Genomic DNA, 16,272 nt, shown 5'->3' with positions numbered 1-16,272 from the left:
GCAATTTAGCATGGCTAATCCACCTACCCTGTCATCTTTGGGTTGTGGGAGTGAGACCCACGCAGACACGGAGAATGTGCAAACTCCACACGGACATTGACCCGGGGCCGGGATCGAACCCGGGTCCTCAGCGCCATGAGGTAGCAGTGTGCCAGCATGCAGCCCAAAGGGGTCTTTTCAGGATGGCAGCCGGTGACTAGTGGTGTGCCTAAGGGGTTGGTGTTGGGACCACAACCTTTCACAATATAAATTAACGATCTGAAAGAAGGAACTAAGCACAGTTGCTAAGTTTGCAGATGGTACAGAGATATGCAGACAGGTAGTATTGAGGAAGCAAGGGGCTGCAGCAGAAGGATTTGGACAGGCTAGGAGAGTGGTCAAAGAAGTGGTCAAATGCAATTTGGAAATGTCAGGTTATGCACTTTGGTAGAAGAATGGATATTAGACTATTTTCTAAATGGGAAAAGGCTTGGAGACAATCTGAAGCACAAAGGAGAAATCTTGAACTAGGACTCCTACGGTTAATGTGCAGGTTCAGACAGCAGTTAGGAAGGCAATTGCAATGTGCGCATTCATGTTGAGAAGGTAAGAATACAAGAGGAGGGATGTACTTCTGAGGATGTAGAAGGCTATCGTCAGAACCCATTTGGAGCATTGTGAGCATTTTTGAGCCCCTTATCTAAGGAAGAATGTGCTGGCCTTGGAAAGGGTCCAGAGGAGGTTCACAAGAAAGATCTCTGGAATGAAGAGCTTGTCATATGAGGAGTGACTGAGGACTCTGGGTCTGTACTTGTTGGAGTTTAGAAGGATGAGGAGCAGGGAATCTTATTGAAACTTACAGGATACTGCGAGGCTTGGGTCGAGTGGATGTGGAGAGGATGTTTCCACGAGCAGGAAAAACTAGAATCCGAAGGCACAGCCATTGACTGAAGGGATGATCCTTTAAAACTGTAAAAGGGGGAGTTTCTTCAGCCAGAGGAAATCTGCAGAACTCTTTGCCGCAGAAGTCTGTGGAGGCCAAATCACTGATGTATCTTTAAGACAAGAGATAGATACGTTCTTGATTAATAAGGGGATCAGGAGTTATGCGGTGAAGACATGAGAATGGGGATGAGAAACATAGCAGCCATGATTAAGTGGCAGATCAGGCTCGATGGGCTGAATGGCCTAATTCTGCTCCTATGTCTTAGGGACTCAACAGAAGTGAAGGATGCCCTAACGATCTTGTACGGTATAGGGAACTCTGTCTCCTGTTGCGATTTCTGGGCCTAATTAATAAGGGTTATGAAGTATAGTGCTTGCTTTGTTTAATTCTTGTGCAGTGAAAGCTTTCTTTAAAACGTGAAATCATCTGGCATATTTGTTCTGAATTAATGACTGGGGGTTCAAATTTATTTTTTAAATTTATTGGTCTCCCTTGAGATCATAACACACTGCCACCTCCTGACCAATGCAGCCTGCTAAGTTCTCCTCACCAGATGCTTGCTTAATCCACGATAATTTATCCTTGTTCACTCTTTCACAGGACGTTCTGCGGCTAAGCCCAGTTTCGGACCTTTTTGAATCCAGTTATGATCACTATCTCTAGACTTTTAATAAGTGGCTTGTATAAATTCTGGTGTATTAGCAGTAATTTGCTGTCTGGCTTCCAGTGGAAGGCATCGTCGTCTGGGATGACATCGGAAACCTGTTGGGGGTTGTACTATGTACAGTTTTATAGTCACCAATTTAGTTACTGTCATGTGAAACATTTTGTTCTTTATGTTAAACTATGTGTTTGTCCACCACCTTTGTTTTTAAAAGCATTTTGGGAGTAGTGTCAGGATCATGTGGGTATAGTTTAAAACTCCTAATAATTTCCATTTTTTTTTAATTGCAGAATTCCTGTAATCTTGTGGCGTAGGATCTCCTGTAGGTTAAAGGTTTTGCGCCAAGGACCTTAAACGGCTGGCTGATTATGACTCGACTTTGAAAAAAGTGATGAATTCTCTTGACCAGAACTGCAATAATGAAAATTTACGATTGTAAGAGGGGACTGCCGCCACCGTATCCAATATCAAAGCCGATTCTGAATAATGCTGCATATGCAGCGAACAGAACATTTGTGCATCCCACTCCTCCCCAAGCCCAGCAGAGCACCAGTGCTAAACCGGTTGAGAATGCCTTGCAAACCCTCAGCCAGATGATTGGGACAGTCCAGCCAATGGCGCAGCCTCAGCAAGTGCTCTCCGTTGTTAAAGCTAATTCGCAAGCACAGAACGCTCTAATCCACAAAGTTGTTTCACAGTCAGCGTCCCAATCTGTTGCTGCTCCAGGGAAGAGGCAAGCCACAATAATTGCCAAAGACAATACAGTAACTGGTAAAAGAGTCCAGCAGCTCGCTCTCAATGGACTTGTATGGATGACCACCACAACTGCTGGACAAACAGTTCAGACTGATAATGTCCACAACATCAATTCTGCCACTGTAATGAAAGCTTTTAAACCAGTGTTAGCATATCAAAGTCAAAATGTAGCCCATTCCTCCAAAATGCTCATTTCAGTATCATCTGCAAATGGAACTGTACCTCAAATTTCAATGGACCAGCAGCATCTAAATTTTTCCCAATCCCAGGGAAGTTGTAGCTCGTCGCTTGGTGCAGCGGCAAATAATTTGGGGAAATGTAATGACCCGATGCAAATTCAAACGACTTTTGGGAAGGTGGGCACAGATCAAGATCAGTACAAAGCTCCTTCAGCTCTGACGAGTGCTGCATCTGTTCAGCTTTGCCAGAGAAACTGGCCAGCCCTTACAAGTTGTATTTCTCTACCTACTCTGCCCAGTGGAACGCCAGCAAGTGCCCCCTCTTATGGCAATTTGCAGGTTTCTGACTGGACAGGGTCATCGGCTTTGGGTCCGCAGCCCAATGTACAGCACAATGCCCCCAATTCTTGGTTTTCGCCACCAAATTCCAATGGGCAAAAGAGAATGGTGCTTGCGCGGGTCACTCCAATGTCTCATGACTGGAAGAATTTGCAGCAAAGCCCGCATACTTTTCAGTATACTGACACGTCTAACATGAAGAACTTGCATGTTGAAGACGCTCAGTTGCATCATAAATTAAGTGATCAGAATAGAGCATCAGAAAATGCCAGTTCAACGTCTGACATGTCAGTTGAAAAGAGAAACCAAACTACTCCATCATCCACTACTGACATAAATGCGCAGGGAAACATTCCCCTTGTACCAGCTGTACCATCTCTCACTTTTAAGCCGAGTTTATACAGGCAACAAAACGTACACAATATTCACTTCTTTTATACACCTTCGACAGTTAATGAACATAGTATAATCACTTCCCCGGTATCTTCAGATGTAAATGTCCAACACAATGTGACGTCGCCAGGAAATCACATTTCGACTGCTAATGTAACTTCCCAGAATGCAATGTCTGTAGCCCCGCAGTTATCCCCTTTATTTGTTGGACATTGCAACCTTGGAGTTTCACCAATAGATGGTTCAAAAACAGTCATCCAACAGACTGTGACGACGTCTGCAGTTGAAGTGGGGGCTTTGTATAACAAACATGATCATAGTAGTCTGGTACCTTCTGATCCTCCACATTCTATGAATGTACTATACTCGACAATAAAATTGGCATCTAAAGATGTGGGCAAACAAACAATTCAACTTGTTTCTTCAGGTTCTAATTCATCACCTGTAACGGTCAGCAGTGGCAGTTCTCTACCCTCCCCTGTTCAACTTGTATCCAGAGGAGACTTTGGGAAGCACAATACTCCAGGCCTTGTATTTGTGATTCCACCATCCATGGTTGTGCAGAATTGCCAGAATATGGAGGTTGCTTCTGTTTGTAGCCCTTCTACAGTATTGAGTCAAGAAAAGCATATGCCAGTCAGGCCTGCTGAATACCAAGGCAAAACTTCTAATTCCGTTGTGGCGCCAGAGAACTTCAAAGCAGCATTGTCGTCGGCTGCTAGTCCATCAGGTTGGACTGGGCAGCAGTGTGAAAAGCTTTTGGGTATTAGCTCATCAACTGCAGGAGGATTTATTGAGCAGCAGACAGATTCTGTGGCTGCACCCCTGGAACCCAGTCAGAAGACTCCAATTGGAGTGTTGTCTCCTTCCACCGAGTTAAATGGGAAAAAGAGGAACCTAATTCTGAACACAGGGATATTGTCCAAAGACTCCAGTATCCAAAATGATCTGACACCTTGTGATAGTCAGAAAAATGTGACCGATAGTCCGCCTCAAAAGAGGTTTCTGGCTTCTGCTGTGGAAGATGCTTTAAAGGACATAAATAGTTGTAAAAATTCACCCTTGCCTATTAATAAGAAAATAACAAACTCTTCAGAGCTGGTAATATGCAGAGAAAGCTCAGCAAATAATGAGACTACAATTGCTGATCAACCTATTACGAGAGATGATGAGGTTCAATCTGAGATCTGTATTACTGGCGTGTTTTCCCTCGGAGACAGTACTGGACTGTGGCGGTCTGCTCAACAGAGCTCGCCGTGCGCTTTGGTTGACCTGACTAGCTCCTCAGCAGCAGAGGTGAGTGACTCATCTTTGAGGTCAACAACTGGAGAATCCACTTTGAAAGTCAAAGAAAGTCACGGAGACTGCAACATGCTCGTTGCGAAGGAAAGTCTGCAATTAGTGTCTGTGCCTCCACCAAATTTGGAAAGTGGACGGCGCCCTCCAGTAAAAGAATCTGCTCAGATGGAAAACACTGACGCAGTATTGGAGTGTTCACTGAAAAAAAGCGATAGCCAACTGACCCCTGAATCTAATGATGTCACGGCTAACATTTTGATAGATCTAACTGGAGACAGAGACAATTTTACCCAACCTCAGCTGTCTGAGTCCGTGTTACCACCTGATCCCAAAGAGCAGGATGCCAAGTTGGTTTCTGACCAGAATATCTTGCCTGTTGAAATTAATAACCCACCTCCGTTCAAGTTTTCAGATCAGGAAACTCGGGACCTTGATGATTTGTTGCGCTCGATTGACACAGAAATTGAAACTCTACTGAATTTCTGGAATCCTTATGCTCCCACACTTGCAGGTGGCAACACCGAGAAGTCAACTTGTAAACACCATAATCTACGAGAAGGAGAAATTTGCGAGTGTAAATTACCAAGCGTTGAAGAAGCCGATAGGCTAGATGAAGGTGGTAAAGCTGACCTGCTCGAGGATGCACATTGTCATTCATCGTCTTACAACATCAAGGTACTTGGACACACTGAAATCCTGAATCTGCTTGCTGAAATATCAAAGCCAAATGAGAGGCTGCCGGCAGAAAGTGCAAGATCTGAGACCTTCAGTCGCTCGGATGTGAGATTGAGTGAGGAGCTTCAAAGTAAAGCTTCACAGTATGTCAGCAGTGATGGGTGGAAGGCTAGCAGTTCCAAGGCACCAGGGATGAAGCTGGCAGGTAGACAGTGGGGAGATCAAAATCATGCATTATTACAGTCTCTCGGCAATAAGAACGGTGCTGCAAAAAAGGGAAAACAACGGGAAAAAAAAGAATATTGTTGTATTAATGCCTGGCTAGCTGCATCTGGTGTGCTTGGCATATACTGTCACTGTAAACTATCGCAGGGAAATAAAGCTGAAAACCAGGTAGATTTGCCAAATGCAGTACACGAGATCCATGATGGCAATGAGACTAGTAATCCAAATTCTATTGTAAAGCAGATGGAAATAAGCACCACTTCACACAGTGTGCCAATTGCTACTTCGGAGAAGCATGTATTAGAATTTCCTGAAAGCTGGAATTCTGTACCCACGAGCTGCACTCGTATTATCCCCGCCCATAATCAGGATGAAGTAATGGGAGAAGTGCAGCAAGAAGTGTGTGTTGTTGAAGCAGTGCAGCAGCAGTCTGGTGAAAGTGGTACGGGAGCAGCAAAAAATGAAGCCCGCTTGTGCAATCCAGGCGATGCAAATCTAAGTTCCCTTGATATATTTAAGGAATCCGATAAATTGCCGTGCCAAGTTCCCCTTGAAAGGAATCTCTCTCTGAAGGAAATGGAGAAAGGCAAAGACGCTTCTCGGGATGTGGTTGAAATTGAACCCGATAAAGAAACTTGGACTGTTCTGGAAAAAGAGCTTAATGAATATAAAATTAAAAATGTGCACGAAGATCCTTCTCTGAATGTATTAAGTGAGGAAGCCAGTGACCAAACTGATCTGGTTAAACGACCTCCTGGAGTTAAACTTGGATTTAAGGGTATGAGATCGCTGACTGTTCTCTAGACCAAGGCGATAATAACTTTGAATTATTGCTTGATAAAGATGTATTGGCGTTCTCACTTGAATACACTTAGCAGCCTATGTTATGAGAAACATAGGCGCTGACACAACTTTCCCCCCGTTTCTGACTATTTCCCCTCCTCTTCCCCCACACCCCACCTGAAAGCTTGACTGAACTTTACTACATGTTTTGTTCTATTGAGCCATATGTGGGAGTAGTTACAAATCTGTAATCTAACTTGTACAGTTTATTTTAAGGATGGAGGTGGCAAGTTTTGGAGGGTGGGAGCACAATAGCTGAAGGAGCTGGTATCCGTAATGGAGTGGGCACTGGAGCAAAGAACAATAGGTAGGTCGGGAGCGAGAGGCAATTATGGAGATGGGGCCAAACCATGGGCAGATTTGAAGACTGAAAGTTTGATTTTTCTTTAAGATGCAAGAATCAATCAAAACTTGGCGGGATCAAGTGTGATGGTATGAAGCCGTTGAGCTGTCATTCTGAAAACCTAAGTTTATGAATGGTAGGAGCGGGAACAAAAGACGATGTGATTTTTTTAAAAAATAGAAAATTCCAGCCATGTGGTGGTACTTTTTTGTAAAAATAAAATGGGAGGGAGGTTTGGGGCACAGGCGGACAAATTTGCAAAGCTGGAAGTCTTGGGGACTGGTCAGGTGTCAGAGAGGAGGAAGGTTAATTGTATGCATTTCTATTTGGTCTTTTGTATTATGGTTTCAGTTGAAGATTCGGCTAATGCAGCTACAATGCCAACTGGCTTACTGAGTACATGAACACCAGCCACAAAACTGTAGGAGTGTTTTGATGTGAAACATGTACATACAAAATTGATGGATAGAAGAGGATGGGCTGATCATCAAGCTTGCCTGACTTGAGTAAGGCTGCACCATCGCGTTAAACCCTTCCTGCCTGTTCACCACTGCAGCCAATTCATTCTCCTTGGAGGGAGGAGGGGGGGGGGGGGGGGAGGGGGAGAGAGAAAGCATTTCTATAGCAAATATTTCTATATGAAGTTAAAAATGGAGAAGAGAAAATTTTAATATTTCAAACCTGATTCATTGACTTTGTTTTTAGTAATGAAAAGAAAACCTGATGCTTCTAATTGTCGGAGTCCACAGAAACAAAGAAAATATGATACTCAGGGTGAGGATCTTGTAGTCTCTTTTCCTATTTTTAAATGAAAAAAATCTCAAAATTAAGTCTGCTGTATGAAATAAAGCAGAAAGGATATTCCAGTGGAAAGTCTGACCATTCTTAATTAAGTTCAATAAAGCTGCTATTCCTTTCCCTGCTGATTTCTTTGTGGCTGTTGAGCTTCAATTTGTTTTTCTAATGAAGATAATGCAAACTGTTAGTACTTGAAAAGGATATCTGAGATAAATTTCTGGTTTGATTCCAAAAGCATCATGCTTGAACTGCAGGATTTTGAGATCAATGACTTAATTATTCCTGCTACCATTTTCCCACCCTGGAACCTCTTGGGTTATGGGAGAAATTTGAGACGGGTTATTTGACAGTATTAAAATAAATTAATGACATTTATACATGGATATCCTTGTCAGTACATACTTTACAGAGCTGCTTTGTGAAGGCCCATAAATTTCTCAAGTTCCATGCTAGAATTCCAGTTTTGCAATGAATTGATTCACTTGCTCACATTGTCAGCTCTGAAAATCAACCAGTATTTTCCTGACTTTCTGGTTCTCCTGTGGTGACCTGGTATGGCATGCCAAGATCTGAAGCTCAATATGGTGGAATTGAGCTGCATCTGTCTGCCCTGGGCCCCCTTTCTCAAGCCATTACCAGTTCTGTAATACGGGCGGGTAAATTGGAATTCTTTCTTTCCTCCCAACCCCCGACCCTCACTTGCCTCACTGATCAGCCATTCAACTGTCTTATTGTTTATCGCCCCTAAAGTCAACCGTGCTGGAATGTTTTGAATGTACACTACTCTGTCTATGCACTGGCCGTTGCAAAGACCTCTTCAACAATTTTTTTAAATTGACTAGATCATGGCTCCCTGCTATTTCCTCCTGTGTTGTAGGAACCGCCATGCTTTGCATTTTATTTCACACATACTGGGGTGCCAATGGCTGCATTATGAAATTGCGTGTAGTTTAAATTGATTGAATAAATCCATTTGTTTTTAGCTAATTTGTATGGTGTGTTTTGTGTGTGTGTGAAGTGCAAGTTCTATTACACACGGTTGCAAGTCTATTTCACCCATGGTACTAAATGTGGGTGGTTAGAAGAATCGAAGAAGCAGCTCCGCAGTTACAGAGGCAGTTGGACAAAATCTGTGCAAGGGTAAAAAGCCACAGGTGACATTTGATGCCGACAAGGTCAAGTCATGCCAGGGTGACGAGCAAAGTAAATGTGTGCTGTTCAAATGGACAACAGCAAGAGAATTGCAGATTCGATAATTGACACGTTCAACCAATTCAGAATGGCAATCCAAAAAACAAATAATGTTGAATACCCTAGCTGGAATACATTGCCAGAGAATGTTATGATAAGTGTACCAGACTAGGTCTGAAACTAGGCTATGTTGAGAAGCTGCAGACTCACTACAGGGAGCAGTATCACGTCTCTGTTGCCTAATGTCGGGGTGGTGAATTAAAAAGAAAGTTATAGCAGACTTGGACTTTTCAGTCCAAGAAACCTGTCTTGAGAGCTGACCTACAAGGTCAAGGATATACAGTACTGTAAATTGCAAAAGAACACCAGTCAGACTTGCAAAATGCACTGTTGATTTTGAAGGTATCTTTCAACACAGTGATCTACGGAACAGAGTTGCAGCTAGATCAGTGGAGGCTGTACCCTGTGAGTCAACTATTGACACTGTAGGTACCTTTCTAGATGGATGGGTAGACTAATGGTCGCCCTCACCCACGATTACCATGTTTCACAACCTCTGGTACATGATTGCAGGGCAGCATTAGCTGGTCTCTGGCTTGTTCGCTTGCCTGGCAGTCTGTGTTGGGATCAAAGTCCTGTACTATCTAAATCTCATCCGTATCCATTTGTGGATGTGCGTATGTAGAACCAACTTTCTGAAAAAGTTGAGCCTATTGTTTTGCACGGGGTTTTATCAAAAGGCCTCGGATCATGTGGAATTAGACTTCAAAAAAATCTCAGTGCCAGCCTTGGTAAGCGATAAGGTGGCGTGTAATGAAAAATCCAATCCCCCCCCCCCCCCCCGCCCATATGATAAACTTGCTGCTCACTATTCCAGGAAAGAAAACAAAATCTGTCAAGAGCCCTAGTCTGCAGAAGAACAACCATAGTCCACAGAAGAAAACAAGATATGATGTTGCGGGTGAGGACTTTGTAGATTCTTTCCGTCCTGGAATCTATGGCTTTGTTTTCCATATGATGAAACAGAAAATGTGTGTAATCGAGAAATAAGATTGGTGCTGCAGTCAACTTTCTTTCCCGTTCGCACTCTGTTTAGCACGATCCTGACAATTTCCGTTAAAATGTAAGTTGAAATTGTTAGCAAATGGGTGGGGTGTGACTTACCAGGGAAATTTTTCACTTGGGAACATGTTAATTAGATTTGCTTTATTACATTTGTCACTGAAACAATTTGCATGTGTCTAGTAACTTTTAATGTAGTTTAAAAAGCCCCAAGAAGCTTAAAGAGAATGTTGTGAGACATAATCTGAATGAAATCCAAGCCTTGGAACTTGCAGCTTGAACTATGCATCATTGTACACCAATTATGATTTAGTTTAGAAGACTTTTCCAAAAGAACTAAAGAGCTCCTGTTTGGTAAGTATATCCTTCCTTCCTTAGATGAGGAGTCTAAAACTGAACAATATTCCAGGTGCAGTCTTACCAAGGCTGTATACAATTATTTCAGTGAGACATTGAAACATTGAGATTAGGAGTAGGCCATTTGGTCCTTCAAGCCTGCTCTGCCACTCAATATGATCATGACTGACCCTCTTTCTCCATATCATGCTCCCACTCTCTCCCTGTATCCGTTGATGCCTTTAAAGTCTAGAAATCTACCTTTTTCTTTCTTAAATATATTCAGTGACCGGCTGCCACAATCTTTTGTATAATTCCACTGGTTCACTACCCTCTGAGTGAAGATGTTTCTCCTCATCTCAGTCGCAAGACTATGACTCCCTTGTTCTAGATCTCCAACCCCCACCCCCAAAGGACTCTTCCAAGAAGTAACCCAGAGGCGATTACGTGGGCTAATTAAAATCCTTCGGCCTGGAAATGAGGGTTCCTTGGTAATTCAGAGCACAATAAATTCAGTGTTACTTAAACAAATTGAACATTGTAGTTAACGGCATAGCTTAGAATTAGTTTGTGCTTGAAAATAATTATTGATTGTAAAATAGACCTCCCAATTAGGTATGCACAAGTATAGAAAATTGTGAAGGATTGCCCAGTAGAACACCATCCATGCTTCAGTAGGAAGAAAGGTAAAGGAACATTGTATGGAACGGGCAAAATGTTGCATCCTGGAGGATCCGAGATATCAGTTTCTGGACCATTTCTGCATAAACTATCCATGGCGTGCTTGTCAGTTTCTACCATCAGTTACTGAAATAACAGCCAGATAAAGAGGAAAACACTCTTCCCTTCTCCCAACTATTTTCTCTTTCCCCGCCCACCCCCACAAGATTAGAAGGACAGAAAAATAAACTATTGCAAAGGCTCTGATGGCCAAAGAGCTCCCTAAACCCACGTGCTGCAAGGGTGGCATCCACCAGGGAAGGCAGACTCCTGAGTCAGGTAGGATATCAGCTAAGGAAGTGCTCTCCGAATGTACATGACGTTAGATGGAAAGGAAGAAGCAGAACCATCAGGGAATCACTTTTCCCCTGTCAGTGCTCAGTACTTGGTGCTTGGACAGAGGAACAACATTCTTATCAATCATCGGATGCGAGACAACAGAAGCAGGGAGAAAGACTTAATCAAGCACAGTCCATTCAGGAACCCTCAGTAGCTGAATTGAAAGTGGCTGTGAGACTGGTGGATATTCAACCTGGCACAGTTAAGCCAAACTGATATCCAGATGTAACTGGATCTCCAGAAGAGAAGCGGGGGGGGCGGGGGGCTTTATGCAAGTGTGGAGAGAAACTACAATCTGAGATCTACACTCTTCAGAAATATTTTAGACTTGTATGGAAGTGGATATTGAAAACAAAGTGTCTTTTTATCAGATCTTTCTGATTAATAGAAGTGGTTTAACTCTAGCCGATACGTGGGCAGAGAAGTTTCTGGTAAAGAAACAAATAATGAGGGGTTTGTTACTGAAATAATAGACTTGATGCTGTCAAGTAAAATAGGTCAGTAAAATATCCCGGTCCCAAAAATAGGTTTAATGGATGTAATTCTATGAATGAGCACAGCGTTGGATGACTGACCAGCAGATTGCAGAGACTACCGAAACCAAGCCACGACAATCGGTTATAATAGCCTAGTCTGTAAATATCCCAGAGGTAATTGAAGTGTGGATCACTAAGAACGATTTGGACTATTTATAGGATAAAGCAGGATTTATCAAGTCTCATGCTGAAAAGTGAGTCCTTTAATTGTAGCTATTGTAATCCTGCAGCGAGCCAATATCCCTGGTTCACAAGATGCAAGGGTCATAAAAATTGTCTTATAAGATCTTCAAAGTCATTGACCTGGGAAGTAAGCCTGGTGGTGGAATTTCAAAAACAAAATAACTAGCCCTTGTGATGTATAGTCCGTGCCTGTAGAAGGAATGATTGCGAGTTTGCCCAGATGCAAATACAAGACTACCTTCATCTAGCAAATGGACTTTTGAAGCAAGCCTCGCAAATTTTCTACAATCGTCACATTTGAGGGTCGATAGTACCAAAGAATATTTGTAACCCAAGCAGTATTTTTAATGAGAAAGTTGATGCACAGGCATTAGGGGTTAAACTGGTATGTGGACAGCTTCTGTTTACCAATTATGGCCCTGTGAATCATTTGCGAAAAGTTCAACTGATTCTACAGGCTCTGAGGTGATGGCTTTGTTAGTATTAAATCGCTTGTCGGGAAATCGTATCCTTTGATATTCTCCGACAAGCTGTAGATTTGGAATTCAAGGATAAGTGCCAAGTATCTGCACAAACACCCTTCCTGATTACTCACAGGGCACCTCTCTGATGTTTTAAACTTAGAATTATATTTCATTAATTTTTCAATTCTACAAGACCATTATCAGAAAACAACTACTCTGGTCCCCCTTTTCCTGGAAGTATCCAGATTCCGGAAACCCAATATAGTCAACAATTTTCCATCTTCATTTTTTGGAGAGCTTTTTTCAGGAAAAATAAGTAAAGAAAATCAAAGATATGGTGGTGAAAGCAGCATTGTTTGAAGCTAAGGATAAGACTGCATTGTTAATAGCAAAGATCAGAGTAAGATGATCAGCTAAGAAGTATTTAGATGTGCACTTGGCGGTGATGTCAAGGCATACAGTGCTATGGGCCATCTGCTAGAAAATGGGATCAGAATATTAGGTGTTTTTTGGCAGATGCCGTGGGCCAAAGGGCCTTTTCTGAGCTGTACACTTCTGTGACACGAATTTCGGAGTTCCAAAAAATGAAGATGGAAAATTGTTGACTATATTGGGTTTTGACTTTTCCAACTGTAGCACAGAACACTTTGATTTTAAATAGACGCTTCTGACTACTCAGTCTTGAAGCCAAGCTCCAAGATTTATCAGAGACAGGATATTTAATAAGGACTATCTTTAATGGTTCACTAAGTTGACATCAAGATAAATGTATCAAATTGCAAGATGTTGGACAGCAGGTGAATTGTCTCATCCGCCATCAAATAACCAATTTTTAAGTCATTGCCAACCAGGAGGAATGAAAATGGTATATCCCAGAACTTGATGCATCTGAAAAGTGTTCAACTTTGCAAGTAATCGTCCTCAATGGATTGTCGGAAAGCTCAAGGTAGCAATAGGTTTATCTGAATGTAATTTTGAAGAAAATGGAGAGTATACAAGTGGGACCAGTTTATAAGCGCCCCAAACCATCTGCACTATACAACAGAGTATAAATTGAGGCATAATGCAGACTTGTAAGAAAGGCACTTCAATAATTGTGGGTGACTTTAATCATAGATTTGACAAATCAATTTGACAAAGGATGTCCTTGAGGATAAGTTCATGGTGTGTTTGGACAGTTTCTTGTGAAACAATCCAGAGGCCATGCTGTTTTAAATCTGATGATATATGATGAGGCAGGATGAATGAAACTTTGGGGGAGAGGATGGCATAGTTGTAATGTCACTGGGCTAGTAGTCCTGAGGCCCAGGTAATCTTCTGATGGCACATATTCAAATCCCACTGCTGCATCTGGTAGAATTTTAATTCAGTTAAAGCCTGGAATTAAAAGCTGGTCTCAATAATGGTGACCATGAAACTATCATTGTTGGTTGTAAAAATCATTTGGATCACTGATGTCCTTTTAGAGAGAGAAGTCTGCCATCCTGACCTGGTCTTGCTCACAAGTGACTCCAGATTTACTGCAATATGGTTGATGTTTAACTGATCTCTGAACCGGCCTAGCAAGCCCCTCAGTTCAAGGGCAGTTGGGATGGCTACAAATGCTGGCCTTGCCAGTTATGCCCACATCCATGAAATTATACAGTTAACAAACCGATTGATTCTCGATGAAAGTACCTCAAGGGAAGAATGATCATAACCTGATAAAATTTCACATTTGTTTTGAGGGTGAGCAACTTACGTCTGAAACGTGTGTCTTAAACTTGGAGGCAACTTCAAAGGTTTGAAGACTAGTTGACTAAAGTGGACTGGAAAAGTAGGTTAAGAGGTAAGACTAGAGCAGCAGTGGTAGGCATTCAAGGAGATATTTCGTAACTGAACAAAGATGCACATTCAATCACGGGGGGAAAAAACCATGAGAAGGATCTGTGACTAGCTATGAAATTTAAGGATGATACCAAATTGAAAGAAAAGGCATCCAATTTATCAACATTTTGCGAAACATCAGCAAAGGATGGCTTAAAGATAGAAAATAAATGGTGAATAAATTAGCAAGAAATATAAAAACAACTTTAAGTTTACAAAAGGGGAGTAAGTAACTAAAATAAGCATTGGTTCTTTAGAGCATATGACTGGCGAATTAATAATGTGAAACGAAATGACAGATTCTGAAAAATATCTTGTATCTATCTTCATTTAGAAGACAGTAAGAAATTCAATAATAGTAAAATATCAGGGAGGAAAAGGGAAGGATTAACTTTTATCACTCTGGAAAAATTACTATGTAAACTGAAGTCTAACGAGACCCCTGAACCTGATGGCCAACATGCATTGGCTGTAAGCTTCCAAAATTCATGAAATTCTGAAAAGGTCCCATTGGTTTGGAAAACCTTGTGTGTAACACCAATTCAGGAAAGCAAGGAGACAGAAAGCAAAAAAACATAAGCCAGTTAGTCGGTCAACTAATAAGAAATTGGATTATTCAAAATATAATCGAGCGGAGCCAACATGGTTTTGTAGAAGGGGAATTGTATTTTCGACAAGTTCCCTGAGGCTGTAACAAGTAGGGTGGTAAAGGAGAATCAGTTCGGAGTGGCACATTTGGATTTACAAAAAGACCTTTAATAAAGTGATTTTAAAGCCACTGCACAAGAGCTCTGGTGCTGGGGTAAGATGTTAGCATTGATAAAGGCTGACCGACAAGTCAAGGTAAATGGGTCATTTTTAGGTTGACAAACGAACTAATCCAGTGCCACAGGGATCACAATCTTTTAATTATTTGAGGGGATTGAAAGGGTTGAATGTATTATAGCCGTGTTTACTGACCATATAAAGCTAAGTGGAAATGGAAGTTGAGGAGTGCACAGAATCTGCAAAAGAATTAAGGATAGCCTAAATGTGGTGGCAAACATTTGACAAGATGGTGTATAATGTGGGCAAGATGTGATGTCATCAGTTTTGTTAGGGAAAATAGAAATGTGAAATATTATTTAAATGGAATGCTACAAAATGCCAAGGTATCTTTGTAATAAGTTAACATGCATGTGCAGCAAGTAATAAGGAAGGCACTCGATTGGCTTTTATTGCAAGGGAGATGGAGTATAAAGTAGGGAAGTTCTTGCTGCAACTGTTTATGGTGTTGGTGAAATCACTACTAGTGTCTGCAGTTTGTGCCTCCTTATTTAAGGGAATAAGGGTATTTAAATTGGATGCAGTTCTGAAGATTCACTAGCTTAATCCTGAGATAAAGAAGTATGAGGAAAGGTTGAACAGGTTGGGCTCACACTCATTGGGGTTTAGAAGAATGGGTGATCTTTGAAACAAAAAATTCTGAAAGGACTTGATAGAGTAGTAGATGCAGAGCAGATTTTTTTCCCCACCTAATGGAGGAATGTAAAACCAGTGGACATAGTTTCAGAATATGAAGTCTGTTTAAGATTGAGACGTGGAGGAATTTCTTCCCTCACTGGATCATGAATCTTTGGGATTCTCAACCCTGGAGACCTATGGAGGAATTGAATATATTCAAAGCTGGGATAGACAAATATTTGAACTATAGAGGAATGGAGAATCATGGTGAGCAGGCAGGAATATGGAGTTGAAGCAAAGGTCAGATCAACCATGATCTTATTGACCAGCAGAACAGGCTCTTAAGGGCCATATGACTTACTTTTGTTCTTATAATATTTCAGTTCGATAAAGGATGGCCCGATTTGCAAAGTGCTTGAAATTGACCTAGATTACACCAACTAATCCACAGGAAACTGACTTGGTGGTAACAAGACTCGGCAAGTACGGTACCTAGTTTGTGCTGATGTTGTTATCCAATGCGTAAGTAGAGGTAAAATTATAAAATATTTAGAATCATCGGAAAAGACTGAAAATTAGTCGCCTAATATTACTGTGATTCACACAAAAGGTGTGATCTGCAAGGATGATCAGGAAGTTACTGATTAATTAAGGAACTCTCATCATGATCAGATCTGGCAGTAGCCTTGTGGT

The 16,272-nt window shown here is 41.6% G+C and overlaps 1 protein-coding gene across 6 annotated transcripts in view; it reads left to right on the top strand.

The window, feature by feature from the left end:
* LOC140396202 (uncharacterized) overlaps window positions 1-16,272 on the top strand; it is a 97,381-nt gene that overhangs the window by 65,923 nt on the left and 15,186 nt on the right. For 3 of the 6 annotated variants that reach the window (XM_072484497.1, XM_072484498.1, XM_072484499.1), the window contains 3 exons: window positions 1,880-6,233; window positions 7,347-7,415; window positions 9,508-9,591. In XM_072484497.1, the coding sequence (XP_072340598.1) occupies window positions 2,009-6,233; window positions 7,347-7,415; window positions 9,508-9,591 (4,378 nt within the window). In that variant the 5' untranslated portion in view covers window positions 1,880-2,008. The remainder of the gene's footprint in view (window positions 1-1,879; window positions 6,234-7,346; window positions 7,416-9,507; window positions 9,592-16,272) is intronic. The other 3 variants (XM_072484502.1, XM_072484500.1, XM_072484501.1) reach the window with 2 other exon arrangements.

This window comes from Scyliorhinus torazame, chromosome 19 (genome assembly GCF_047496885.1).
Source record: "Scyliorhinus torazame isolate Kashiwa2021f chromosome 19, sScyTor2.1, whole genome shotgun sequence".
NCBI lineage: Eukaryota > Metazoa > Chordata > Chondrichthyes > Carcharhiniformes > Scyliorhinidae > Scyliorhinus > Scyliorhinus torazame.
The sequence above is the reverse complement of the archived record's forward strand: the minus strand, read 5'-3'. Positions and strand labels throughout refer to the sequence as shown.